Source organism: Hypanus sabinus, chromosome 11 (genome assembly GCF_030144855.1).
Source record: "Hypanus sabinus isolate sHypSab1 chromosome 11, sHypSab1.hap1, whole genome shotgun sequence".
In the NCBI taxonomy this organism is placed as follows: Eukaryota; Metazoa; Chordata; class Chondrichthyes; order Myliobatiformes; family Dasyatidae; genus Hypanus; species Hypanus sabinus.
The window spans coordinates 55,903,234-55,930,148 of NC_082716.1; the positions used below are offsets into that span (position 1 = coordinate 55,903,234).

Below are 26,915 nucleotides of genomic sequence, written 5' to 3' on the forward strand. Positions count from 1 at the left end.
TGTGTGTAAGGCTTTTCACAAATGGCAGAAAGTTCAAGGCCACAATCCTCGGTTGGGCATTGCTAAACAATTGTAGGAAGAACTTGCACTCCCTAAGACAGGTTGAGCACCCCTTACCCAAAATACTTGGGGCCAGAAGTACTTAGGAATTTTTCAGATTTTGAAATATTTTTGCATTTATATTTTGAGATAGCTTGGGGACGAGACTCAAGCCTAAACATGAAATCTATTTACATTACATCTACAGCCTGTACATATACCCTGAAGGTAGTTTTATATAATATTTTAATAACTTTGTGCATGAAACAATAATGAGTACATTGTGTTATGAATGTACCACAGCTCTGAGGGGCCGAAGGGTGCGGGGTAGCCCCCTCCTTTGTGAGAATCGCAATATCACTATTGACTTGGGTCAGGAGACCCAGGAAATGAGAGAGAGAGACGTGCAGAATGTCTCGTTCCCCCGGCGATATAAAGCGACGGGAAACAGCCATTGTCTCTTGGAGCCAAACTTGTGTATTGCAATACTGTGCTACATGGAAGCCCTCAGGCAAAGTGGGCTGGTTGAGGGAGGGATTGCATCACCCCCAACCTGATTGACATCTGAGATCCTGTGAGTCAGGATAAAAGAGGGTCTGTGGGAACAGCCCCTCAGACGCACCAGAAGAAACGCTAACGATCCCGTAATAGCGGAAGCCGGTGGGGAGGCCACGTGCGTTCAGTTCCATTTGCCCCGGAACCGGTGCCCTTACCACGGAAAAACGGTTTTTAGCTAACAACGGGGAAACCAACTCCCAACGTCTCGAAGGAGTGACATCATAAAAGGAATGGGCAAGTTAAACCTCTGTCTTTCTCTCCAACCAAAAAGGCTGCATCCTACAGCTTGAATGAACTGAAGTGACTTTTATATTTCCATCGGACAATACATTATCCCCTAGACAACGATAGAGCTTGATTCTTATAATACCCGCACTTTTAGATTTAGTATTGATGACGTATATTATCTGTATGTTTACATTGATATTATTTTTGTGTATTTTTTATCAATAAATACTGTTAAAAATAGTACCATCAGACTTCAACGGACCTCTCTATCTTTGCTGGTAAGTGATCCAGTTACGGGGTACGTAACAGTTGAACCATCAGAAAGGTAAGCTATCACTACCTCAGCCTCACGGGTGAACAGTCAGTGTCTGTTTGGCACCGCTATCACTCCAGACTCTGAATTTATGTGCTACTGGTAATCAATCTTTGTCTTGCTGGTGATCATCACACATATATATGAAAATATAATGTGTGCAGGGTAACAAAAACAGTACAGCAGCTCAGATGAATACCTGAATCAGCTAATGAACAACAACAAACAACGGCAGGCTTTCAGTCTCCACTGATAATGTTGTGTTATGATTACAAGTTTACAGTACGCTGTATTTGTACAGTGCTGAATTAGCACATCCCAGCACAGTTATTCTGTCCTTGTCATCCTTATTTCCCGTAGGAACTTTCTCATCCGCTATAGTCAGTGTCTTCCTGGGCAATAGTGCCAGAACGATGATGTCTCATCAGCATCTTAGACTTGTTACGGTGTCAGATTTTCATCAGCAACATCTTGCCAAACACATCAATGAATTTCTCTGCTGTCTTGTGAACAGTAGACACTTTATTACTATAAATCTTCAAAAGTTTAACGCCATCTCTTTTCTCAAATTTCTGGAACCACCCTGCTGAATATTCACAATTACCTAAAATTTTCAGTTCATCATGATAAATCTTTGCTTGTTTCATGATCAGCATATGTTCAGCAGCATAAATTCACTCCAGCATTGATAAATTCACTTTCCCAATATATGATTAAGATCTTTATTTTTCACATTATGTAGTACTTTTCAATTTTTCATTATCTTCCGTTCATTACTTTCAACATAGAACTTTAACAGCTTGTCCTTCTGTTTCTTCAGGTTGTAGATGGTGGTCATTCCAACACCATATTCAGTCAAATGCTTCACAGTTAAACTGCTGTCAAGTCTTTTCAACAACTTGACTTTGTGTTATAGATAAACATTAATGCTTCCTCCTTTTTCTTTTCACTATTACCCATAGGGATAACTGCAGGCCTCTGTGACATTTTCAACAACATCTTAACAGCACAGAGCAGAGAATAAGCACAAAACACATGGCAAGCACTGTGACTAATCCACAAAGGCTCGGCCACGATGGCCACTGAAAACAAACTGGCTCCATCAGGACCCCACTCAGGATATCTGAAGTCACTTCTCAGAACTATTTGTGGTTTGCAGAGGCCTGCACATCGCCTGGAAACCTTCCTGATGCCTTGTGGAATTTTCCATTTGCGGCATCTTGTCAGCAGTGCTCAAAAAATTTCAGGAATTTGAAAATGTTTGTATTTTGGGATAAGAGTGCTCAACCTGTACCTACAATATTACTTTGCTGGGTTTCTATATTAATGATTGTGGGTCCCAGGGAATTACTACAGAGAACCCTTATTCTGTTACAAGCTGCTTGCATGACAGACTGACGAGCTAATGGGATGGGATAGAGACTGAAGGTAACTATCTCATCCTACAGGCATGATCTGTTTCTGTGCAGCGAACTAAGGCAGTGGGAAATATGAAACACAGCTCCCGAGGATTAGGATGCCATTGGATCAAGGTGCCAGAGAAAGCTAACATTTGTAGACCATTCACCCAGGATGAGCCAATCCCCTCACAAGGAAGAAGTAGATGACTCGAAGGGAGAAGCATAGGAGGCAACTGAGGAAACAGATTTCTCCTGCTTTTCTAGACCTCTTAAAGAGAAACCCCAGATCTTCCAGTACTGTGAAAACAGAAACATTGTGTTTTACCTCTGAGAGATGACAGGCGGAGTTCAGATGGTGGAGAGCTGCCCCTGGAGTTGTAGGCAGACACGGTGATGACGCAGCCTGTGCTGGGAATGCCCACGGTATACCATGTGTTTTTAGTCTCCCTCGTCCATATGGTGGCGTTATTCTTCGTACTTTCCCTTAGGGTTACATTATAACCCCGGACTCTTCCTCTGATTTCAATTACCTTGAGAGGCTATGATAATAAAAATATTTTTGTTATTTTCCTCGAGGTTTCAATTAAAACAAATGATTCCAATAAATATAACTTCTCTCCTAAATAAATGCAGCTTTCCCCTCTCCAAAATATCTTGTCAGTGATACTTTGAAGCCAAGGCATGCTTATAGTTGTGTTTTCATCTCTCTTTTCGATTAGTGGCTACATTAATACTTGGTTCATGATACCAGATGCTGGAGAATGGAACAATGGTTTGGCTTATGTACCAAGCCTTTTCTCATTCAGCTCCACTCGTTACCATGACATGTCTGATCTACATCAGAACTTCCAGTGATCTTGGATCTGTGAGCCACCAGCTGTGTGGGGGGTGGGTAGTAGATAGTGAGGCAAGCTGTCAAAGCTTGACCATCAGGGAAAACGGGCTGAAAAATGGCAGATATGAGGTGTGGGAGGACAAACCAGGATAATGCTTACACAGAGAATGGTAGGGCTCAGCTAAGCGTAAAGATAAAGGGATCTGGGAACACAGATAATTCCAGCGGCATCACAGGTAGACAGGGTCATACGGAGAGCTTTTAGCACAAACACTTCCGTAAATCATGGCATTAAGTACCGGATTTGTGATATTATGTTGAAGTTGTATAATTAATTTATTTATTGGGATACAGCATGGAATAGGCCCTTCCAGTCCTTACAGCCACGTTGCCCAGCAACTCCCAGTTTAAACTTTGGCCTAATCATGGGACAATTTACAATGACCAATTAACCTATCAACCGGTACGTCTTTGGACTGTGGTGGAAACCAGAGCACCTGGAGGAAACCCACGCAGCCATGCAGAGAACGTACAAACTCCTCACAGACAGTGGAATGAATTGAACCTTGGTCACTGTACTACAAAGCATTGTGCTAACCACTACACTATCATGCCAGCCTGTATAAGGTAATGTTTAGATCAAATTTTAAGTATTGTGTGCGATTGTAGTTACCTACCCACAGGAAGGATATCAATAAGGCTGAAAGAGTAAGGAAATTGCCAGGACTGAAGGACTGAGTGATAGGGAAAGGGTGAATAGGTTAGGACTTTATTCATTGGAGGGCAGGTGAGTGAGGGAGATCTTATAGAGGTGTACAAGATAATGAGGGGCACAGAGAGGGTGAACACATGCAGGCCTCCCCCCCCCCTCAAGTTCGGTGAGAATAGAAGTTATAGGTTGAGCTACCGGTGGAAATGATAGACACGGGGTCAATTATATCATCTGAGGAAGGTTAGATACAGAAGGTATATGGATGGGAAAGACTTGGAGGGATTTGGTTCAGGTGCAGGTAGATGGGACTAGGCAGAAGATTAGGTTGGTACGGACTAGATGGGCTGAAAGTCCTGTAGCACACTGTGACTCTATAACTGCTTTAACCCAGTGCATCCATCACAATTTTTGAGGGAGATTTCATTTGTCGTCTTAAACACACTGGCGTGAGAATCCTCTAAGCTAATGCAAAACCAGGGGGCAGAATTGACCATTGAAGCCGATGTAAACATGAAATCTTCCTGTCTATAAATAGAAAGCACCTCTTCTTCTGTATCAGATCAAATGTGAGAATGTGGTGAGTGCACATGCAGCCAACCAATTGTGCAGTGAACTGACTGGGCCTTGTGTGTGTGAGCGGCAGTCTCTTTTGGAACTTCCCACGGTATGCGCCACCCAGTGTGTACCATTACCAACACGACTCAGTAAAAATGTTTAATCATATCACTCTACTGTTGCTCTAGCTCCACGCAATGCATAACACCTACCAAGACTGGCACTGAGCAGTTTGAATTTGTACCATTATAATTTGGTTTTGTGGCTCATGATAGCAGGTTTGCACGGACTCCCATGGATTGAAAATTGGCTTAGTGGGAGAAGCTAGAGAGTGGGTGCCTCTCTTGGAGCCTGGTAACGAGTCGTGTGCTGCAGGGGTCAGTGTTGGATCCAGTGTTGTCTGTCATCTGTATCAACAATTTGGATGATAAAGTGGATTAATTATGCAAATCTGCAGATGACACCAAGATTAGGGGCTGTAGTGCACAGTGAAGAAGACTGTCAAAGCAGGAGACTAGAACTAGAGATCATAGGTTAAGGGTCAAAGATTAAATATTTAAGGAGAATCTGCGGGACACCTTCAGGATAAGAACATGGATGGGAGTGGAGATGGAGGGCTATGGTTCAGATGCAGGTCGATGTGACTAGGCAGAATAATAGTTTGATATGGACTAGATGGGCCTGTTTCTGTGCTGTGGTGCTCTAAGGGTCCACATGGACCGTACGCAATGGACAGCCTGAACCCAGGTCTTGGTGCCATGAGGCAGTGGTTCTACTACTATGCCATTGTACCATCTCCTTCTGTTGTGGAATGAGAAAATGATTCTGAGTATGTAATCATGATCTTGATTTACTGGTTAAAATAAAACTGTTTCTATAGGCATTAGACTGCATCCAAATCAGCACAATCAACTCTAAATAGACCACTTCAGACCATAAGGGTTTTGAAAACAGCATGTATTTGGATGTCACTTTCCCATTACAATATTTCTTTCATTCTTTCCAGCTTTAAGCAATGTTGTTTTTCATACCTGTGTTCACCGTTCATTCTGCTCAAACTTGGACTTAGCAAACTCAATCAAATAAAAAAAAATATTTTATAATTGTTCTCTTTCTAAATTTAGTTCTGTTCTTACACTTCTCTCTGGCATCATCTAATGGGCCTTTTGCCCAATTCAAAATTCAAAAGCACATGGAATGAAGAATTAATTGGCAAATATCCCCAGCTGACAAGATTGTTTTATCCATAGTAGGATTTATTTTACCTTAAAAGAACAATACTGAACTCTAATAAGAGATATGGAAAGCTAACCTAAAAAACGAACTGAATTCAAGTTGTGAGGATTTAGAAAAATTACATACATAAAGATTGTAAGGCTCAAGCAGCAAATACGTTGCGGATTATTGGATATCAGAAATGGACTTTCAGCCACTGCTGTAATTCAATTGATCAACATTATAAAAACCCAGTAACAGTCTACAAATAGGATTGAAGTTTACAGCTTAATACAACTATAGATGCGCATGTTCGCTGAAAAAATCTTTTGTAATTCTTTGAGGAAATAACTGGCAGAATAGACAAAGATTAGTGGATGTTGTTTCCTTGGATTTTTGGTTCTTTGACAATGTACTGCACATGAGGCTGTTAAATAAGAACCTACAGTATTACAGGAAAGATACTAGCATAGAAGATTGGCTGACTGGCAGAAGGCAGAGAGTGGGAATAAAGAGGGCCTTTTCTGGTTGGGTGCTCATTACTGGTGGGGTCCTGCAGGGGTCAGTGTTGGGGCCACTAATTTTCACACTAAATGTTTACGATCTGGATGTCTGAATTGATGGCTTTGTGCCCATGTTTGTGAATGATGCAAAGGTAGGTGGAGGGGAAGCAGAGAGTCTGTAGAAGGACTTGGACAGATTAGAAGAATGGTCAAAGAAGTGGCAGATGGAATATAGTAGAGAGATGGGCATGGCCATAAACACAAAGAATTCCTTAAGCTAAAGTGTAGTGAATCTGTGGAGACAAAATTATTGGGTATATTTAAAGCAGAGTTGATAGGTTCTTGATTAGTAAGGGCATTAATGGTTATGGGGAGAAGGCAGGACAATGGGGTTGAGAGGGAAAACAAATCAGCCATGATGGAATGGCAGAATATATTTGATAGGCTGAATGGCCTAATTCTGCTCCTATCTCTTATAGTCTATGAGTGAATATTAAGGGTAAAATTATTGGGACTCAGGAAAAATTATTCTTCTTCTTTTTCAATCTTTTTATTGAATTTTCATATATAAAAGAAACATAATATAATAATAAATAGGTTATAAATGCATAAGACTTGAAATTGAATTAGTGGTAGGATAACAATATCCTATTAAAATATCAACATATAAACATAGTACATTGTCAATCAAGTCTGTAATAATTATATGAAAAAAAAATAAAAATAATCATCAAAGGAAAAAGAAAAAATTATAAAAATACAGGCAAAAAATATAAAAAAAAATACTAAACTAAACTAACATGGGCAATAATAACAGTTTATTTGTATATGATAGTGCCAAAAACTCCGGAACTCCATACCTGAAAAAGGATAAGTAAAGAGAAGGTCTGAAAAAGGCCAAATTAATTCATATGAAAATGTCGAATGAACGGTCCCCAAGTTTCTTCAAATTTAATTGATGAGTCAAAAATAGTGCTTCTAATTTTTTCCAAGCTCAGAAAAGAAGTAGTTTGAGAGAACCACTGGAACGTGGTAGGAAGATTTACTTCTTTCCAATTTTGTAATATAGACCTTCTGGCCATTAATGTTACAAAAGCAATCATTCGTCTAATTGAAGGGGAAAACTGATTATCATCTTCATTTGGTATACCAAAAATTGCAGTAATAAAATGAGGTTGTAAATCGATATTCCAAACTGAGGAAATGGTAGCAAATATGTCCTTCCAATAGTTATGTAAAGTGGGACATGACCAAAACATGTGGGTCAATGAAGCCACATCTGAATGACATCTGTCACATTGAGGGTTAATATGAGAATAGAATCGAGCAAGCTTATCTTTAGACATATGAGCTCTATGTACAATTTTAAATTGTATTAAAGCATGTTTAGCACATATAGAAGAAGAATTAACCATTTGTAAATTTTTTTCCCATTTTTCTATTGATATATTATATTGAAGTTCTTTTTCCCATTCTTGTTTAATTCTACCTGATATTTCTGGTTGTATCTTCATAATCATATTATAAATAAAAGCTACTAATCCCTTCTGATAGGGATTTAAGGTAAAAATCATACCTAAAAAGTCCATTGAAGTTGAATTGGGGAAGGATGGTAGAATTTTATGTAAAAAATTTCTAAATTTCTAACTTACTACAAGATGGTCTCCCTTATCCTTATCATTAGTTGGTCGGATTAATGCTATTAAAATGATGATTCTACTGAAATTTTTATATTTATTTCAAGCTTTACCAATTTTTATTCCTAAATCTTTTTTTGATAACATTGATTCAAAAATTTCTTCATTTGTGTGGCAAAATAAAAATCCTAGGTTAAGTAAAAGGCAATTACAAAAATCTAAAAAAGATGGTGGTTTAGCTCTACCTAACCTTAGATTTTACTATTGGGCGAATAATATTTGTAACTTAATGTATTGGAAATCAGATTTGGATTCACCATTGTGCCCACAGTGGGTAAATTTAGAATGCAATGAGGCACAGGGATATTCTCTATTCTCCGTTCTGGGTTCTTCTCTTTCTGCCGATTTAGTTAAATTTAATAAACAGATATCTAATCCTGTTGTCAAACATACATTACGAATTTGGTTTCAATTTCGTAAATTTTTTACTCTGAAAAACTTTGTTCTTGATAGCCCTATTTTACTTAATTTTTTTTTCAAACCTTCTTTGACAGATCAAGCCTTTAGCATATGGAAAAGGAAAGGTATAAAATGTTTTCGTGATCTTTTCTTTGAAGGTAGTTTGATGTCTTTCGACCAACTTTCCAACAAATTTGAGTTACCTAAATCTAATTTTTTTAGATATTTACAAATTAGGAAAAATTATTCTGGGAGTAAAGATTTATCTTTTTTCCCTGGGTACAAGTTTTTTTTTGCAATCAATTACCTGCTACAGAAAGTATTCATTACTGTTGAACAGATTTACCCTCAGATGACATATTGAAAGCCTACTGAATTACTGTCAAGGTTGTGGAGGGAGAGAGGATAGAGAAAGTTACAGATCTTTAATTTGTTGAAACTTAGCCAAATCTGACATGTGACTATGTGAATTGCATTGAGTGCTTGAGTCTAAAAAGTTTAGACGCAACAGATTTGATAAAGCAAATAGACATTTTTTTCAATTTTTACTGTGACCAAATTAGCCCTACTTTGTAGATAAAACAACAGCTGTTTTCAATAACTGCTGCAGTAAAAAAAACTACGTATTTTCACAAGTTAATGCCAAAGAACAGTAAAACATGATAATGAAAGCCGCAGAATTTGGGTTAAAATCAAATCCAAACCTTTGAGTGCAAATTTATTCTGAAACAACACCTTAGAATTGAAAGGACAGACAGGTAGGCAGTGGGATGGTGTGATTCTGTTGGTAAAAAATGAAATCAAATCTTTAGAAAGATGTGACATAGTATCAGAAGATGTTGAAGGGTAGAGTTGTGGGTAGAGTTAAGAAATTGCAAGGGTAAAAAGACCCTGTTGGGATATATACAGACCTCCAAACAGCAGCCAGGATATGGAGATAAAAACACCACATCAAAAGGGCGATGTTCCGATAGTTATGGGGGATTTCAATATGCAGGTAGATTTGGAAAATTGGTTGGTGTCGGATCCCAAGGGAGAACATTTGTAGAATGCCTACAAGATGGTTTTTTATGGTAGCTTGTGATTGAGCCTACTAGGGGATCAGCTATGCTGGATTGGGTGTTGTGTAATGAACTGGATTTGATTAGGGAACTTAAGTAAAGGAACCCTTAGGAGGCAGTGATCTGAATATAATAAAATTCACCCTGTAATCTGAGAGGAAGAAGCTAAAGTCAGATGTATCAGTATTACAATGGAGTAAACGGAATCACAGAGGCATGAGAGAGGAGCTGGCCAAAATTGATTTGTAGGAGACACAAGCAGAGATGATTGCAGGACAGCAATGGCTGGAGTTTCTGGGAGCAATTTGGAAATTGAAGGATATATACATCCAAAAGAAGAAGTATTCTAAAGGCAGGATGAAGCAACCGTTGCTGACAAGGGAAATCAAAACCAATATAAAAGCAAAAGAGAGGGCAGATAATATAACAAAAATTAGTGGGAAGTTAGAGACTGGGAAACTTTTAAAAACCAACGGAATGTAACTAGAAGAGCCATAGGGTGGAAAAGATGAAATATGAAGGGAAGCTAGCTAAAAATATCACGGAGAATAACAAAAGTTTTAACAGAATTTTTTTTAGCTATATATGAAGAATAAAAGAGAGACGAGAGTAAATATTGGACTGCTGGAAAATGATGGTGGAGTAGCAATAATGGGGGACAAGGAAATGGCAGATGAACTGAATAAGTATTTTGCATCAGTCTTCACTATGGAAGACACTAGCAGTTGCAGGAAGTTCAAGTGTCAGGGAGCAGAAGTGAGTGCAGTTGCTATTACTAGGGAGAAGCTCCTTGGGAAACTGAAAGGTCTATAGGTAGATAAGTCACCTGGACCACATGGACTACACACCAGGTTGCTGAAGGAGGTAGCTGAAGAGATTGTGGAGGCATTAGTAATGATCTGTCAATAATCAATAGATGCTGTTATGGTTCCAGAGGACTGGTAATTTGCAAATGTCATTCCACTCTTTAAGGAAGGGAAAGAGGCAGAAGAAAGGAAAGTATATATCAGTTAGCCTGACCTCAGTGGCTGGGAAAATCTTGGGAGTCTCTTGTTAAGGATGGGGTTTCGGGGTTCTTTGAAGCACATGATAAAATAGGCCAGAGTTAGTGTGGTGAACTACATATACCCATCTGGACACCCCCCCCCCCCGCTGACTGCTCCTGTGGCTCCTCCCACAGACCCCTGTATAAAGGCGATTGGAGGCACTGCTCCTCCCTCAGTCTCCAGGATGTTGTGTGATGGTCTCTTGCTGCTGACAGTGCTCTCTTCCAGCTAATAAAAGGCTATCTCTTGCCTCACGTCTCTGAGAGTTATTGCTGGTGCATCAATTCCTATGGTTTATTAAGGGGAAATCTTGCACAACAAATTTGTTAGAAATTCTTTGAGGAAATAACAAGCAAGAGAGACAAAGGAGAGTTGGTGGATATTGCATACTTGGATTTTCAGAAGGACTTTGACAGGTGCCACACATGAGGCTGCTAAGTAAGAGCACAAGCTATTACAGGAAAGATACAAGTCTGGATAGAGCATTGGCTGATTGGCAGGAGGCAAACAGTGGGAAGAAAGGGTTGGCTGCTGGTGCCTAGTGGTATTCCACAGAGGTCTGTGTGGGGACAGCTACTTTTTATATTGCATTCCAGTGATTTGGGTGATAGAATTCATGGCTTTGTGACCAAGTTTGCAGATGATACAAAGATAGTTGGAGGTGCAGGTTGTGTTGAGGAAACAGGGAGGCTGCAGAGCAACTTGGACAAATAAGGAGAATGGGTAAAGAAATGACAATTGGAATACAGTGTCAGAAAATGTATGGTCATGCACTTTGGTAGGCAGAATAAATCCAGAGTATTTTCTACATGGGGAGGAAATTCAAAAATCCAAAGTGCAAACAGACTTGGGAATGCTCTTGCAGGATTCCCTAAAGGTTAATTTACAGGTTGAGTCACTAGTGACAAAGGAAAATGGAATATTAGAATTTATTTTGGGAGGACGTGAATATACGAGCAAGGATGTAATTCTGAGGCTTTATAAGGCACTGGTGAGGCCTCATGGAGTATTGTGAGCAGTTCAGCGAGGCATTCAGCGGAGGGTCCCACGAATGTTTCCAGGAATGAAAAGGCCATTGTATGAGGAGCGAATAACGGCTCTTGGCTTCACCTGCTTGAATTTAGAAGCATGGTGGGGGGGGGGGGGGATCTCATTGAAATCAATCGAAATGACAGGGTGGATGTGGAGAGGATGTTTCCTAGGGCCAGAGGGCACAGTCTTGGAATAGAGGGATGTCGATTTGGAATGGAGATGAGGAGGAATTTCTTTAGCCAGAGGGTGGCGAATCTGTGGATTTTGTTGCCAGACCAAAGATTGTGGACTTCAGGAAGGATAAGACGTTGGAACACAAACCAATCCTCATACAGGGATCAGAAGTGGCAAGAGTGAGCAATTTCAAATTCTGGGGTGTCAATATCTCTGAGGACCTAACCTGGATGCAACATATTGATGCAGCTATAAAGAAGGCAAGACTGCAGCTGTATTTCATTCAGAGTTTGTCAACTAAAGCAATTAAAAACTTCTGCAAATGTACTTTGGAGAGCATTCTGACTGGCTGCATCACTATCTGTAATGGTGGGGGGGTGGGGGAGATACTGCATAAGATTGAAGTAGGTTGCAGTATTCAGCTCCATCATGGGTACCAGCTGCCAGAGTATCCAAGACATCTTGAAGGAGTGATGCCTTAGGAAGGTGGCATCCATCATTAAGGATCCACACTACCCAGGACATGCCCTCTTCACACTGGCACAGAAGCCTGAAGGCACACACTCAGTGATTCCTCCCCTCTGCCATCTGACTTCTAAATAGATATTGAACCCATGAACACTATCTCACTACATTTACTTCTTTTATTTTCTTGCACTACTTAACTATTTAATAGACATATACACTTATTGTAATTTAGTTTATCATTTATTCCATTATACTGCTGCCATAAAGTTAATAAATTTCATGACGTGTGCCAGTGATATTAGAACTGATTTGGATTCTGATTAGTCAGGGCATGAAAGGTTACGGGGAGAATGTAGAAGAAGGGTTCGAGAAGGAAGTGGTCAGCCATGATGAAATGGTGGAACAGACTTGATGGGCTGAAAGGCCTATTTCCGTTGTCTTGTAGTCGTACCTGAATTAGAACACCAGATATAAGACCATAAGAAAGAGGGGCATAAGTAGGCCATTTGGCCCATCGAGTCTGCTCTGCCATTTCATCATGGCTGATCCAGTTTTCCTCTCGGCCCCAAATCCTGCCTTCTCCCAGTGTCCCTTCACACCCTGAAGCAATCAAGAATCTATCAATCTCTGCCTTAAATATACAATAGATAAAGACTGAGCCTCCACAGCTGCCTGTGGCAAAAATTCCAGAGTCACCACTCTCTGTCTAAAGAAATTCCTCCTCATGTCCATTCTAAAAAGATGCCCATTTATTCTGAGACTGTGTCCTCTGGTCTTAGACTCTCCCACCACAGGAAATATCCTGTCCACACCCACTCTGTCAAGGCCTTGCCCTATTCGATAGGTTTCAATGAGGTCACCCCTCCCTCTTCTGAATTCCTTCACTCTTCATTTGACAAGCCTTTCAATCCTGGAATAATTTTTGTGAACCTCCTTTCAACCGTCCCCAGTTTCAGCACATTCTTTCTAAGATAAGGGGACCAAAACTGCTCACAATATGCCAAGTGAGAACTCAACAATGCTGTATTAAGTCTCGACATTACATCTTTGGTTTTATAGTCTAGTCCTCTTGAAATGAATGCTACCATTGCATTTGGCTTCCTCACTACAGGCTCAAGCTGCAAACGAACCTTTAGGGAATACTGCACAAGGCCTCCCAAATCCCTTTGCACCTCAGTTTTTTTTTGTGTTTTCTCTCCATTTCGAATGTAGTCAAACCTTTCTGAAGGTTCTGTCAGCCTGATAGAGATGTTGTGTTGCCTCCCAGGTGCGTGGGTATGGGATGTCTCGGAATGGGTGCAGAGTATACCGAAGGGAGAGGGTGAAGGGGCAGAAGTGTTGGTACTGGTTGGTACCAATGACATTGGTGGAACAGGGGAGGAGGTTCTGGAGAGAGAATTCAGGGAGATGGGTAGGAAGCTGAGAAGCAGGACCTCCAGTGTAGTAATCTCAGGATTGCTGCCTGTGCCACGTGCTAACGAACGCAAGAATAGCGTGATCAGGCATATTGATGCGAGACTGAGAGATTGTAGGGGCAGGGCTTTGGGTTCCTGGATCACTGAGGCCTCTTCTGGAGGGGGGGAGGTACGACCTGTACAAAAAGGACGGGTTACACCTGAACCCAAAGGGGTCCAATATCCTAGCAGACATAATAGAAGACAGAAAAGCAGTTTAATATAACTTTTAGGGAAGGTTTAAACTAATTCGGCAGGGGAATGGGAACCAGAGTGATAGGGCTGAGGAAGGGGGAAACAGAAATAAATCAAAGATAACGTGCAACAGACATGATAGAAAGGACGGGCAGGAGATGAGGCATAACTGCAGCCAGTGGCATGATTTACAGGGCAATAGAGGCGTGGTGCAGTTAGAGCAGAAAGCAACAAATACTGGACTGGAAGTGTTATATTCGAATGCACACAACATAAGAAATAAAATGGATGATCTTGAAATTCAGCTACAGATTGGCAAGAATGACGTTGCAGCCATCTCTGAAACTTGGCTAAAGGATGGCTGCTATCAGGAGCTGATCGTCCAAGGATATACAGTGTATCAGAAAGATAGGTTAGTAGGCAGAGGGGGTGGTGTGGTCCTGTATATAAGAAATAATATTAAAACAATAGAAAGGGATGACATAGGATCAGAAGGTGTAGAGTCTCTATGGGTTGAGTTCCGAAATGGCAAGGGTAAAAGGACCCTAATGGCAGTTGTATACAGGCCTCCAAACAGCAGCCGGGATGTGGATTACAAATTACAGCAGGAGACTGAAAAGACGTGTCAGAAGGGCAATGTCATGATAATCTTTGGGGATTTTAACATGAAAGTGGATTGGAAAAACCAGGCCAGTCCTGGACCTCAAGAGAGAGAACTTGTGGAACATCTAAGGGATGGCTTTTTAGAACAGCTTGTTGTTGAGCCCTCTAGGGGATCGGTTGTGCTGGATTGGGTAATGTGCAATGATCTGGAGATGATAAAAGAGCTTATGGTTAAGGAACCCTTAGGGAACAGTGATCACAATATGATCGAGTTCACTTTGAAATTTGAGAAGGAGAAACTAAATTCCAATGTGTCGGTATTTCAATGGAATAAAGCAAATTACAATGGCATGAGAGGGGAACTGGCCAAAGTTGACTGGAAAGGGACACTAGCAGGAAGGACAGCAGAGCAGCAATGGCTGGAGTTTCTGCAAAAAGTGAGGGAAATGCAAGACAGATATATTCCAAGTGAGAAGAAAATTTTGAATGGAAGAAGGACACTACCATGGCTAACAAGTGAAGTCAGAGCCAAAGTAAAAGTAAAAGAGAGGGCATACAAGAAAGCCAAAGCTACTGGGCACATAGAGGATTTAGAAGCTTTTAAAGACTTGCAAAAGGAAACTAAGAAGGTGATTAGGAAGGAAAAGATGAATTAAGGAAGGAAACTGGCAACTAATATCAAAGAAGATACTAAAAGTTTTTTTTAAGTATATAAAGCATAAAAGAGAGTTGAGGGTAGATACAAGACGAATAGAAAATGATGCTGGAGATATTGTAATGGGAGACGCAGGGATGGCAGAAGAACTGAATGTGCATTTTGCATCAGTCTTCACAGTGGAAGACATCTGCAGTATACCGGACATTCAGGAGTGTCAGGGTAGTGTGAAGTATGTGCAGTGATAATTACGACTGAGAAGCTGCTTAGGAAGCTTAATGGTCTGAGGGTGGATAAATAAGATTCACGAGAATGATTCCAGGAATGAAAGGGTTACTGTATGAGGAAAGTCTGGCAGTTCTTGGGCTGTATTCCCTGGAGTTCAGGAGAATGAGGGGGCATCTCATTGAAACATTCTGAATGTTAAAAGGCCTGAACAGATTAGATATGGCAAAGTTATTTCCCATGGTAGGGGATTCTAGGACAAGAGGGCACGACTTCAGGATTGAAGGATGTCCGTTTAGAACAGAGATGCGGAGAAATTAATTTAGTCAGAGGGTGGTAAATCTGTGGAATTTGTTGCCATAAGCAGCTGTGGAGGCCAAGTCATTGGGTGCATTTAAGGCAGAGATAGATAGGTTCTTGATTAGCCAGGACATCAAAGGGTATGGGGAGAAGGCAGGGGAGTGGGGATGACTGGAAGAATTGAATCAGCCCATGATTGAATGGCAGAGCAGACTTGATGGACCGAATGGCCTGCTTCTGCTCCTATATCTTATGGTTTTATGGTCTTTCCTTTCCTCTACCAAAGTGCATAACCATACAATGGGACTGCAGCAGGACTCAGTCAAATTGGAAGAATGGGCAAAGAAGTGGCAGATGGAGTACAGTGTTGGGAAATATATGATAATGCAGTTTGGTGAAAGTAACAGTAGTGCAGAGAATTATCTAAACGAGGAGAAAATTCAAACATCAGAGGTACCGCGTGACCTAGGAGTCCTCGTGCAAGACTCCCAGAAGGTTAATTTACTGGTTGAGTCTGTGGTAAAGAAGGAAAATACAATGTAGACATTTATTTCAAGGGGAATATCAAGGAAATAACGCTAGGGCTTTATAGAGCATTAGTAGGGCCGCATTTGGAGTATTGTCAACTGTTTTGTGCTCCATATCTCAGAAAGGATGTGCTGTCATTGGAGAGATTCCAGAGGAGTTTCACGAGGATGATTCCGGGAATGAAGGGTTAACATATGAGGAGCGTTTGACAGCTTTGGGCTTGTACTCACTGGAATTTAGAAGAATGCAGGGGTGGGTGGGCTGGGGGGAATCTGATTGAAACCAACCGAATTTTGAAAGGACTAGATAAGGTGGATGTGAAGAGGATGTTTCCTCCAGTGGGGGGGCATCCAGAACCAGAGGGCACAGTCTTAAAATTGAGGGGCAACCTTTTAGAACAGAGGTAAGGAGGAATGTTTTTTAGCCAGAGAGTAGTGAATCTGTGGAATGCTCTGCCACAGACTGCAGTGGAGACCAAATCCGTGTGTATATTTAAAGCAGAGGTTGATAGCTTCCTGATCGGTCAGGGCATCAGAGTACATGGGCCACCAGACTCAAAAACAGTTACTTTCCCCAAGCATTAAGGCTGAGCAACATGTTCACTCACTAACCCACTGCTCCACGCACCACCCCCACCACTACTTCATCATTTCCTGTCTGTCACCTTGTGTACAGACATTCCTGTACCAAGAGTCATTTTATGAATGCAGCTTCTATACATTGATTCTATATTGTGTATGACTATATGTGCATTTTTGTTATTGTGTTTGGCTTTTTTTGTGCTGAGAGTAACAATAATTTCATTCTCCTTTACACTTGTGTACTGGAAATGACATTAAACAATCTCTCATCCCCTCCTCTCATCCACAATACTTTCACTTTCCTGGTTATTCTGTTGTACCGCAGCCTTCTCACATTTCCCTGACTGTTGAAACATGTTTGTCACTCCTGAATGATTCCAGACGATGCTGACACTGGAAGTCCTATCGATCCCTGGTGGAGTGTCTAAGGATGGCTGAGAGGAAACAAATTCATCCTGCGTCTGGGTGCCTTGATCATGAAGATTTCTTTGCATCTTTGTCCCTGAAGCATTGCAGTGTTAAATCTTTATATTTAAAAAAATCACATTTCTAAATTAGATTTTCTTGAGTAAGTCTCCCTGGAAATTGGCTGATGGAGTTTAACCCAGATCAGTATGAGGTGGTTCATTTTGGTAGGTCAAATCTGATGGCAGAATATAGTATTAATGGTAAGACTCTTGGCAGTGTGGAGAATCAGAGGGATCTTGGGGTCCGAGTCCATAGGACGCTCAAAGCTGCTGCGCAGGTTTACTCTGTGGTTAAGAAGGCATACGGTGTATTTGTTTTCATCAACCGTGGGATTGAGTTTAAGAGCCAAGAGGTAATGTTGCAGCTATAATGTTGCAGGACCCTGGTCAGACCCCGGTTGGAGTACTGTGCTCATTTCTAGTCAGCTCACTATAGGAAGGATGTGGAAACCATAGAATGTAGAAACCACAGCTTCTCTCTCATGCCTCTGTAATTTCCTTTCCTCCACTGTAATAATGATACATCTGACTTTAGCTTCTCCTTCTCTAATTTCTGGGTGAATTTGATCATATTGTGATCACTCCACTAAGAGTTCCGTTTTCTTAAGCTCTCTAATCAATTCTGGTTCATTGTACAACTCCCAATCCAGAATATCTGATTCCCTAGTGGGCTCAACCACAAGCTGCTCTAGAAAGCCATCTCTTAGGCACCTTACAAGTTCCCTTTCTTGGAATACAGCATCAATTTGATTTTCCCAATCTATCTGTATATAGAAATCTCCATGACTATTGTAACATTTCCCTTTTGACATCCATTTTCTATCTCCCGCTTAATTTGTAGACCACATCCTTAACACTGTTTGGGGGTTTGTATACAACTCCCATCAAGGTCTTTTTGACCTCCCTTAAGCGCAGGACTCTGCAGAGAGTGGTGCGGACAGCCCAGCGCATCTGTAGTTGTGAACTTCTCATCATTCAGGGCATTTACAAAGACTGGTCTGAAAGAAGGGCTCAAAGGATCATTGGACACCCGAGTCATCCCAACCACAATCTACTCCAGTTGCTATCATCCAGGAAATGGTACCGCAGCATAAAAGCCAGGACCAACAGGTTCCGGGACAGCTTCTTCCACCAGGCGCTCAGACTGATTAACTCACGTTGATTTGAGTGTATTTCTATGTTACATTGACTGTTCCATTTATTAAAAATTATTATAAATTACTATGATTGCACATTGCACATTTAGACGGAGACATAACGTAAAGATTTCTACTCCTCATGTATGTGAAGGATGTAAGTAATAAAGTCAACTCAATTCAATTCAATTTTTATTCTTGCAGTTCCTTAGCTCTAGTCACAATGATTCAATGCCTTCTGACCTTATGTCACTTCTTTTTAATGATCTAATTTCAATTTTTACCAACAGACCAATCCCCTCTGTCTTCCTGCCTGTCCTTTCAATACAATGTGTACCCTTGGACATTAAACTCCCAACTAGAATCTTCTTTCAGCCATGATTACGTCATACTTGCCGATCTGCAACTGTGCTGCAAGTTAATCTATCTTATTCCAAACACTGCAATCATTTAAATATAACAACTTCAGTCCTGTATTCACCTTTTTTGATATTGTCTGCCCTTTTACATTGCAACTCATCCTGTTGACTGCAACTTTGCTCTATTAACAGCCTCTCCTCACTACCCATTGACTCTGTTTCTAAGCCAGCTACCTCACCTTCAGCACTATCAACCATCTTTCCTACAATAATTCCTGCATTGAGACACACGCAGCTCAGAGCACTAGCTGCACCATGTTCAGCCTTTTGATTCTTGACTTTGTCTGAGATCTTACCAACATCTGCCTCCATAACCACTGCACTAACTGTTCCGGCACTCTGGTTCCCATCCCCCTGCAACTCTAGTTTAACTCTACCGTGCAGCATTAACAAACCTTCCCACCAGAAAATTAGTCCCCCTCCAGTTCAGATGCAAACTGTCCCTTTTCTATAGGTCCTACCTTCTCTGGAAGAGAGTCAAAGGATCCAAAAATCTTATGCCTTCCCTCCTACACCAACTCCTTAACCACATATTAAACTGAATAATCTTTCTAATTCTAGCCTCACTAGCACACAGCATGGGTAGCAATCCTGAGATCACATCCCTGTGGGTCCTGCCTTTACCTCACGTCTAACTCCCTGAAGTCCCTATGCAGAAGCTCATCACTTGTCCTGCCTATGTCATTGGTACCTACATGGACCGTGACCTCTGGCTGTTCACCCTCCCACTTAAGAATGCCTCAGGATTTGAACTGAGATATCCCAGACCCTGGAACCTGGGAGGCAACATTCTATCTGGGAATTTCGTTCTCACCCACAGAGCCTTGTCTGTTCTCCTAACTAACAAATCCTCTGTGCCTCTTCTCCCACTTTCCATTCTGAGTCACGGGGGCAGACTCAGTGCTGGTGACCACTCACTGTGACTTTCCTCTGTTTGGCCACCCCTCAAAGTGATATACCTGTTGTTGAGGAGGGTGGCCACCGGGGTGCTCTGTACTGGCTCCTTAACCCCATTCCCCTTCCTGACTGTCACCCAGTTTCCTGTGACCTGAAACTCGTGTGTAACTACCTCTCTATATGTCCTATCTATCACCCCCTCAGCCTCCCAAATGATCCGGAGTTCATCCAGTTCCAGCTCCAACTCCTCAACATGGATTGTTAGAAACTGCAACTGGATGCTCTTCGCACAGCTGTACTTTTCAGGGACACTGGATGTCCCCCTGCTTTTCCCACATCCCATAAGTGGAGCATTCAACCAAGCTGCCCGGCATCTCTACTGTCCTAGCTGAGAAGTTATAAAGAGGGGGGAGAAAACGTAACCTCGCGCTTTTCTTTTCTTTTGCTTTCTCTGACTGACGTTCTGTTTGTGGAAGCCTTGAGGAGCTGAAGCCTCAAGATCACCACTCAGACTCTGTCCACTCAGTTGATGGCTGCTGCGCTTGCCCCTGCCTTTCTTTGAATTGCTCTTGCTAATCAATCCTAAACACTGATTGGTCATTGGCCAAAGCTCTTACCTACTGCTGCCTTTTGTAAACAGGCAATGGACCCGAGTGAAATCCCCTCCCCTCAAAACTTCCAGTGTCCGGATTGGCCACTGGACTAAGACCTTTTTCAGGTTGTTTAATGTAGAATATGGCTAAGGTAAAAATCAAAGGTACAGTTTTCATCGTCCGAGCAACCAATTATACCTCAGTAATCTCAGTGTAAAAAGGAGGGGAGGACTCCCAGGAGAAATCCACCAGAAAGCCAAGGCTTCCTTCCATTGGCACCATTCAATTTGATGTAGCTACAGGAAATATCTGGGCACAAGTGTAAGGGCACATTTTAGTGACTGGACATGCAGCGTGTACTCCACTCAAAGACAGCCAGATGCAGACAACAAGCCTCAAGGCAGTTCCTGAAGGAATAACGAGGCTTATTCCTGACTGGCAGATCAATTTTTACAGTCCCTGGGTATCTCAAAATATTTCTAAACTGATGAAGCACTTTTGAATTTTGTCAGTTTTGGAAACAGTTGTTATAGAACATACTGCAGATTAACTTCACACAGTAAATATTGAAGATACAGGGTTGACTTCAACCATGGTTCTGTGGGTTTTGCTGACAACCCTTTCCAGCTCATCAGCATTTTATTGTTCAGTGTGAGCTTGTGAAAACGCATAGCTTTCCATTGCTTGTGTAACTGTAAACGGAATAATTTTAGACCTGAGATGTCAACTCTGTTTAACTTCCTGACCTGCTAGCATTTTCAGCACTCTTATCTGAAGAATGCCTCTGTAGCATTCAACAAAAGAGAGTGGAATTGAACTGCAGTAGGCTTTGTGATTTTGATGTGATGTCATTGGCTATGGAGGACATAGAAAGAGTAGCAAAACTACAGTAAAGGTAACCACTAACAGGGATAATGACCTCAGCTTGACAGCTTCCTCATCAGTGACCTAGATCAGAGGCCACTTTATTAGGTACACCCGCTCGTTAATGCAAATATCTATTCAGCCGATCACGTGGCAGCAACTCAATGCATAAAAGCACGCAGACATGGTCAAGAGGTTCAGTTGTTCTTCTGACCAAACATCAGAATGTGGAAAAAAATGTGGTCTAAGAGATTTGGACCATGGAATGATTGCTTGTGCCAGACAGGTTGGTATGAGTATCTCAGAAACTGCTGATCTCCTGAGATTTTCACACATCACAGACCCTAGAGCTTACAGTGAATGGTGTGAAACATACAAAAATAATCTAGTGAGTGGAAGTTCTGAGGATGAAAATGCCTTGTTAATGAGAGAGGTTAGGGAGAATTGCCAGATTGGTTCAAACTGACAGTAACTCAAATAATCATGCACTACAACAATAGTGTGCTCTTCTGCACAACATTTCTATATGTACAACATGTCAAACCTTGACGTGAACGGGCTGCAGCAGCAGATCACAGACATACACTCAGTGGACTCATCATCATTAGGTATAGGAGGCACCTAATAACCTGGCCAGTGAGTGTAGTAGCTAAAGTCTCTTACCTTCCACAAGAGAGTGGCTCTTGGGTTGCTTGGATCTGATGAGTCTATGGTGTACCAGGCATCCAGATGTCCAATAGGTGCTGTGCAAAGAAAGCAAAGAAGCTACTGAAGTTAAATAGTCGTGATGGAGCAGGTTCTAGAAATACAAAATCCATATTTTGAAAGGAATAACAAGCTGTCATACTATCTGAAAGCTACAGAGCAGCTGTAAGGGCAGAGTGATTAGGACATCATAGTATCACATGATTAGCCTTTCAGGATTGCTGCAGAGTTGGCCAACAGTGAAACATAAATCCTGTTAAGCAACCTTCATTCAGGTTTATCTACTACATCGATCTGTGTGATGAAGGGAGTTCAGGGACTTGGGTGCTCAGTTAAAGGGCAGGACCCCCAGGGATGTGATCTCAGGATTGCTGCCTATGCCACTTGTGACACCCAACCTTGATTGATATATTTAAATGTGGTCCAATTAATTAATTTACTTTATCTTAAAAAAAAGTAAATTAACTTAATTGGTTTATATGGTTAAATACAGGCAATAACATTTATATCACAGTAATAAACTAAATCCAGGAGTTGATAATTCCTGAACAGCAGAAAATCCCAGAACTCTTGGAAAAATATGTTTACCAGATTTCAATTTTACACTTATTTATTGGTAATTAATATTTTTCTTGCTCAAGATTTTGTTTTAATGATTAAACTTGTTTGAACTCAATTTCAATACTCACCTCAAGCTTACACCAAATATTAAAAATACTGAAAAGAAAAATTAAACACTTTCATTCCTCCCTGTACTGAATTCACACTTCCTTAAAGTATACATAACTGACTCTCACATCAATAATAAAAAAAACGATGACGTTAAGTAGGTTTGCACAAACGGAATTCAAACTTGTCAACTACCATCATGTAACTCTTTTACTCTGGCACCAAGTGAGACTTAATAATGAAAGCAATTATTTCAATGTGTTTCACACATTTGGTCAAATCATTCCTTCATGCCTCACAAAGAAAGTAATGATGTTAGCATTCTGCTTTCTTGCCTTTTGAGTCAGGAGGCAAGATGTGAATAAGTAAGAATGAGTTATCTACACAGAGGAAACTGGCTAACACTGCTGAGTGAAAAACACCCTCTAGGATTTTAGGGTATTATCTTCAATGGTCCTTATGCATTCACCGGAGTGTTGCTCTTCACACTCCATTTCAACTACCAGGTTCAGTGGAAATTATATTACACCACAGGCTGGCATCTGTCTGTCTGGAAAGACAGTGACAGATGATAATGATCATAACAAGCCTAGATGGAATGTACACTAGTACTAAACAATTAAAAAAGTGTGTTTTAGTTCGAAGGTCCGAAGGTTCATTTATGATCAATGTATACAATTTGAAATTCCTCTTCCCTGGGTAGCCATGAAACCAAGAAAGAACAGAAAGGCAGCACGAACATCAACCCCCAAAATCCCCCCTTCCTGCACAAAAAGCGAACAAAAATGGAACAGGCACATTGACCCCCAAATCCCTCCTCTAGCATAAAAAATCCTTCCCCTAGCACAAAAAAAATTAACAGAATGGACCAGGCACATCGACCCCCCCCCCCACAAATCCCTCCTCCCACAAAAAACACTGAACAAAATGGAACAGACACATCAACTCCCAAATCCCCCAACCCACACAAAAAAAAACAAGTAAAAATCGGGCTAAAAACATAGAATATAAAAAAAACTGTAAGAATGAAAAAAGTCTATAGTCCAAGTTCATGTCCAAAATGCAGAAACTCTTGGCCCAGTAGCAGCCCTTTCCTTCTCCATGGCAGAGCCATGGAAAGACAGGCAGCCAGTGCTCCCCCCCACACTCGCCTCGATGCTTCTGTCTCCCTCATCACTTTAATCAGGAATGAATGGAAGAGTTAATCGACGAGATGAAGTCGAGCATCGGCTCACACCCTGCCCACCATGAGGCTTCTGTACACTGCCTCTGCCTTCAGGACTCAGAGCACTGGAACACCCAAACTGCAAATCACAGTCTCCAGCATTCCACAATCACTTCCAAGACAAAAAACAAACGTAAAAGACACAAAAGAAGTGAAATATATGGTTTCATGATCTATCCAGGAGATATCGACTGAAGGAACACTGTACACAGGCACCATCTTGTTCAAAAAAGTTTTATAAGAGTATTTACAGTACTAATAAGAGGAATAATTAATGGTCACGGATACAATCTAAGAGACTTAGATAGGCATACGGAGCTTAGAAAAATAGAGGGCCATGCAGTAAATTCTAGGCAGCTTCCAGAGTAGGTTACATGGTCGGCACAACATTGTGGGCCGAAGGGCCTGTGATGTGCTGTAGATTTCTATGTTCTATATCAGAAATATCTGCCAGACTGGCACCACCAATGTTCAGTGGATGCCAGATTACTGTAGTTGATTTTATATAAGTAAACTGAAAATCAAAAGAGACTGCAAATCTGAAATGAAACATTGGATGCTAGAAACACTCAGCAGATTGATCACATGAAGTTCAAATGAAGATATTTTAAAACCAAAATTAAATGTTTTCTCTTGCCACAGATGCTATCTGGACAGCCATTTTTCCTTGCCACAGATGTTGTCTGGCTTCCTGTATATGTTGGCAGATAATTTGACTGCGAGGAGCATGAATGCCTCCTGGCCTGGTGTCCTACCTGCACTCTGCAGTTAGGGTTACTGGGTAGTGATTAGGATAGCCACTTCTCACCAGTGCTTTGCATGGTTTTAATTCAACGGAAATCAAGTATCAAAGCTGAGGAATCTTCATATTCTGTAAGCATTTGTATCAGATTGCTTACTCAAAATAACAAAAACTAGACTACTGTATTTTTGTGCTTCATTTTCTTTTACATCCTTAAAAGTACGGAATGGCTTCATGATACATGCAAACACAACTCTAGGGGCATACTGTACCTGCCTCTGGAGTCTTGGTGACAAATGAAGAGCTCCAATTACTCCACAGGCCTCGGGTATGATGTAACTTAGAACGAATCAGGAACGTGTAATCCACATAATGCTCCAAACCAGACACTTTGTAACTTGTCGCATTGCCCAGGGTTTCCTGAAATCAAACCAGAGTATATTCCAATATGAAGGTTACATTCACCATGATCTCTCCGGCCTCATCTATCTGCTGTGAAAGGTACACCCACTTTGCTGTGCCTCACAATTCAGGCTACTTTCTTAAAAGTGATGGGGAATTCTGGAGTCCCTTGCCAATGTTGGAGGAAGCAGTATGGTACCAAAAACAGTGGGCAATGGATTACTGGAGTGAGCTTTTACTCAGGTAACTCCAGTGTCAGCCTTTGATAAGCACAAAGCTTTTAATAATGCAAACGGAGGTCCTACGTTATGCCACTACAATGGATGGTAAGCTTTACCCATCACTCCACTGAATATTGAGGCTGAAAGTGAAATCAATTATCAAATGGAGGTACTCTCAGCTCAATGCATTCATCTTGCCCAAGATTAGAATTGTTCACGTCTTCTCAGGCACATGATGTGGTAGAGAGCCCAGTGACATGGTGTCATGATAACATCCTTTCACTCGATGTCAGCAAAACAAAAGAGCTGGTGATTGGCTTCAGAAATGGCTTTACATCAATGGCCCAGAATTTGAGAAGGTTGAAATCTTCAAGCTCCTATGTGCGAACATCATGATTAGCCTGTCCTGGTCCCACCATATTGAAAACATGGTCAAGCAAGCTCACCAGTGCCTCTACTTCCTCAGGAGATTACAAAAACTCCAGTGTGTCACCTTTAACCTTCACCAGTTTTTAACAATGCATCTTATCCAGATACATCATAACTTACTATGTAACTGTTCTGCCCATTAATGCAAGAAACTGCTCAGAGTTGTGGACACAGCTGAGTAGATCAAGGAGACCAGGTTCCCTAGCATGGACTCTGTGTACGCTTTTCGTTGCCTCAGTAAAACAGCCAGCTTCATCGAAGAACCCATCCAGCACAGGTATTCCCTCTCCTCCACTCTCCCATTGGGCAGAACAAAACCATGAAAGCACCTATCACCAGGCTCAAAGATAGTTTCTACCCTGCCCTTATAAAACCATTGAACAGTTCCCCAGTCTGATAAAATGGATTCTTAACCTCATAATCTACCTCATTATAATCTTGCACTTTATTGTCTAGCTGCACTGCACTTCCGCTATATTCAGCACTGTAATTGTTTTGCCTTGTACTGCCTCAATGAAACAAACAGTATGCAAGGAATTTTTTCCACAGGACCTTGGTACACCTGACAATAATAAACCAATTTACCAATTTAATCAGCTCAGTGGAAACTTGGGCTTCAGTGCACAGGTTTTGGGATTTCAGTAATCTCATCAATGTCAGTAGATCTGCCAAAGTACAAGTACAAAACCTCTTGATGACTTAAGTTGCACTTCAGTCCTCAAAAGCTTGTACCTGAGTCTGACTATTTCCATCATGCAGGTGCTGAAGATGTAACCGTAGGAGCATAGTGGTCTGTCTAAAATGGTTGATGCAAACAAGGGACATGAGTAGAATTTGTTACGTACTTGAAAAACCTGCTAGTTGCTATCATCTACCAGAATAAATGAGAGTGACTGAAGGCATAGAGCAGAGTCTATAGATAACGGCATTACCCGTACCAGAAAGGGTTAGAAGAGTAGTCAGAGGAGCACCCAGATATGCCAACCAGGAGACTGCATGCTGCACATGTATGTATCAGAATCAGCATTAGACTATAGGACATAGGAGCAGAATTAAGCTAATTAACTCATCGGTCTGCTCCACCATTCAATCATGGCTGATTATTTTCTCTCTCAACCCATTCTCTTGCCTTCACCCTTGCTAATCATGAATCCTTCAATCTCTGTTTTAAATATATCCAATGACTTAGCCTCCACAGCAGCTAGTGGCAATGAATTCCACAGATTCAACACCCTCTGGCTAAAGAAATTCCTCCTCATCCCTGTTCTAAAAGGAAGTCCTTCTATTCTGAGGCTGTGCCCTTTGATCTTAGACTTCCCCAACACTGGAAACCCTCTCCGCATGTGAGGGATACAAACAACGGTTTATGG

At 41.3% G+C, this 26,915-nt stretch overlaps 1 protein-coding gene across 1 annotated transcript in view; it reads right to left on the reverse strand.

Moving 5' to 3' along the window:
• The window catches only part of il12rb2 (interleukin 12 receptor, beta 2a), a 74,181-nt gene that overhangs the window by 17,390 nt on the left and 29,876 nt on the right, over positions 1-26,915 (reverse strand). The window contains exons 7-9 of the mRNA XM_059983519.1: positions 24,766-24,913; positions 21,816-21,895; positions 2,864-3,077 (exon numbers count right to left, since the gene is read on the reverse strand). Of these exons, the coding sequence (XP_059839502.1) occupies positions 2,864-3,077; positions 21,816-21,895; positions 24,766-24,913 (442 nt within the window). The remainder of the gene's footprint in view (positions 1-2,863; positions 3,078-21,815; positions 21,896-24,765; positions 24,914-26,915) is intronic.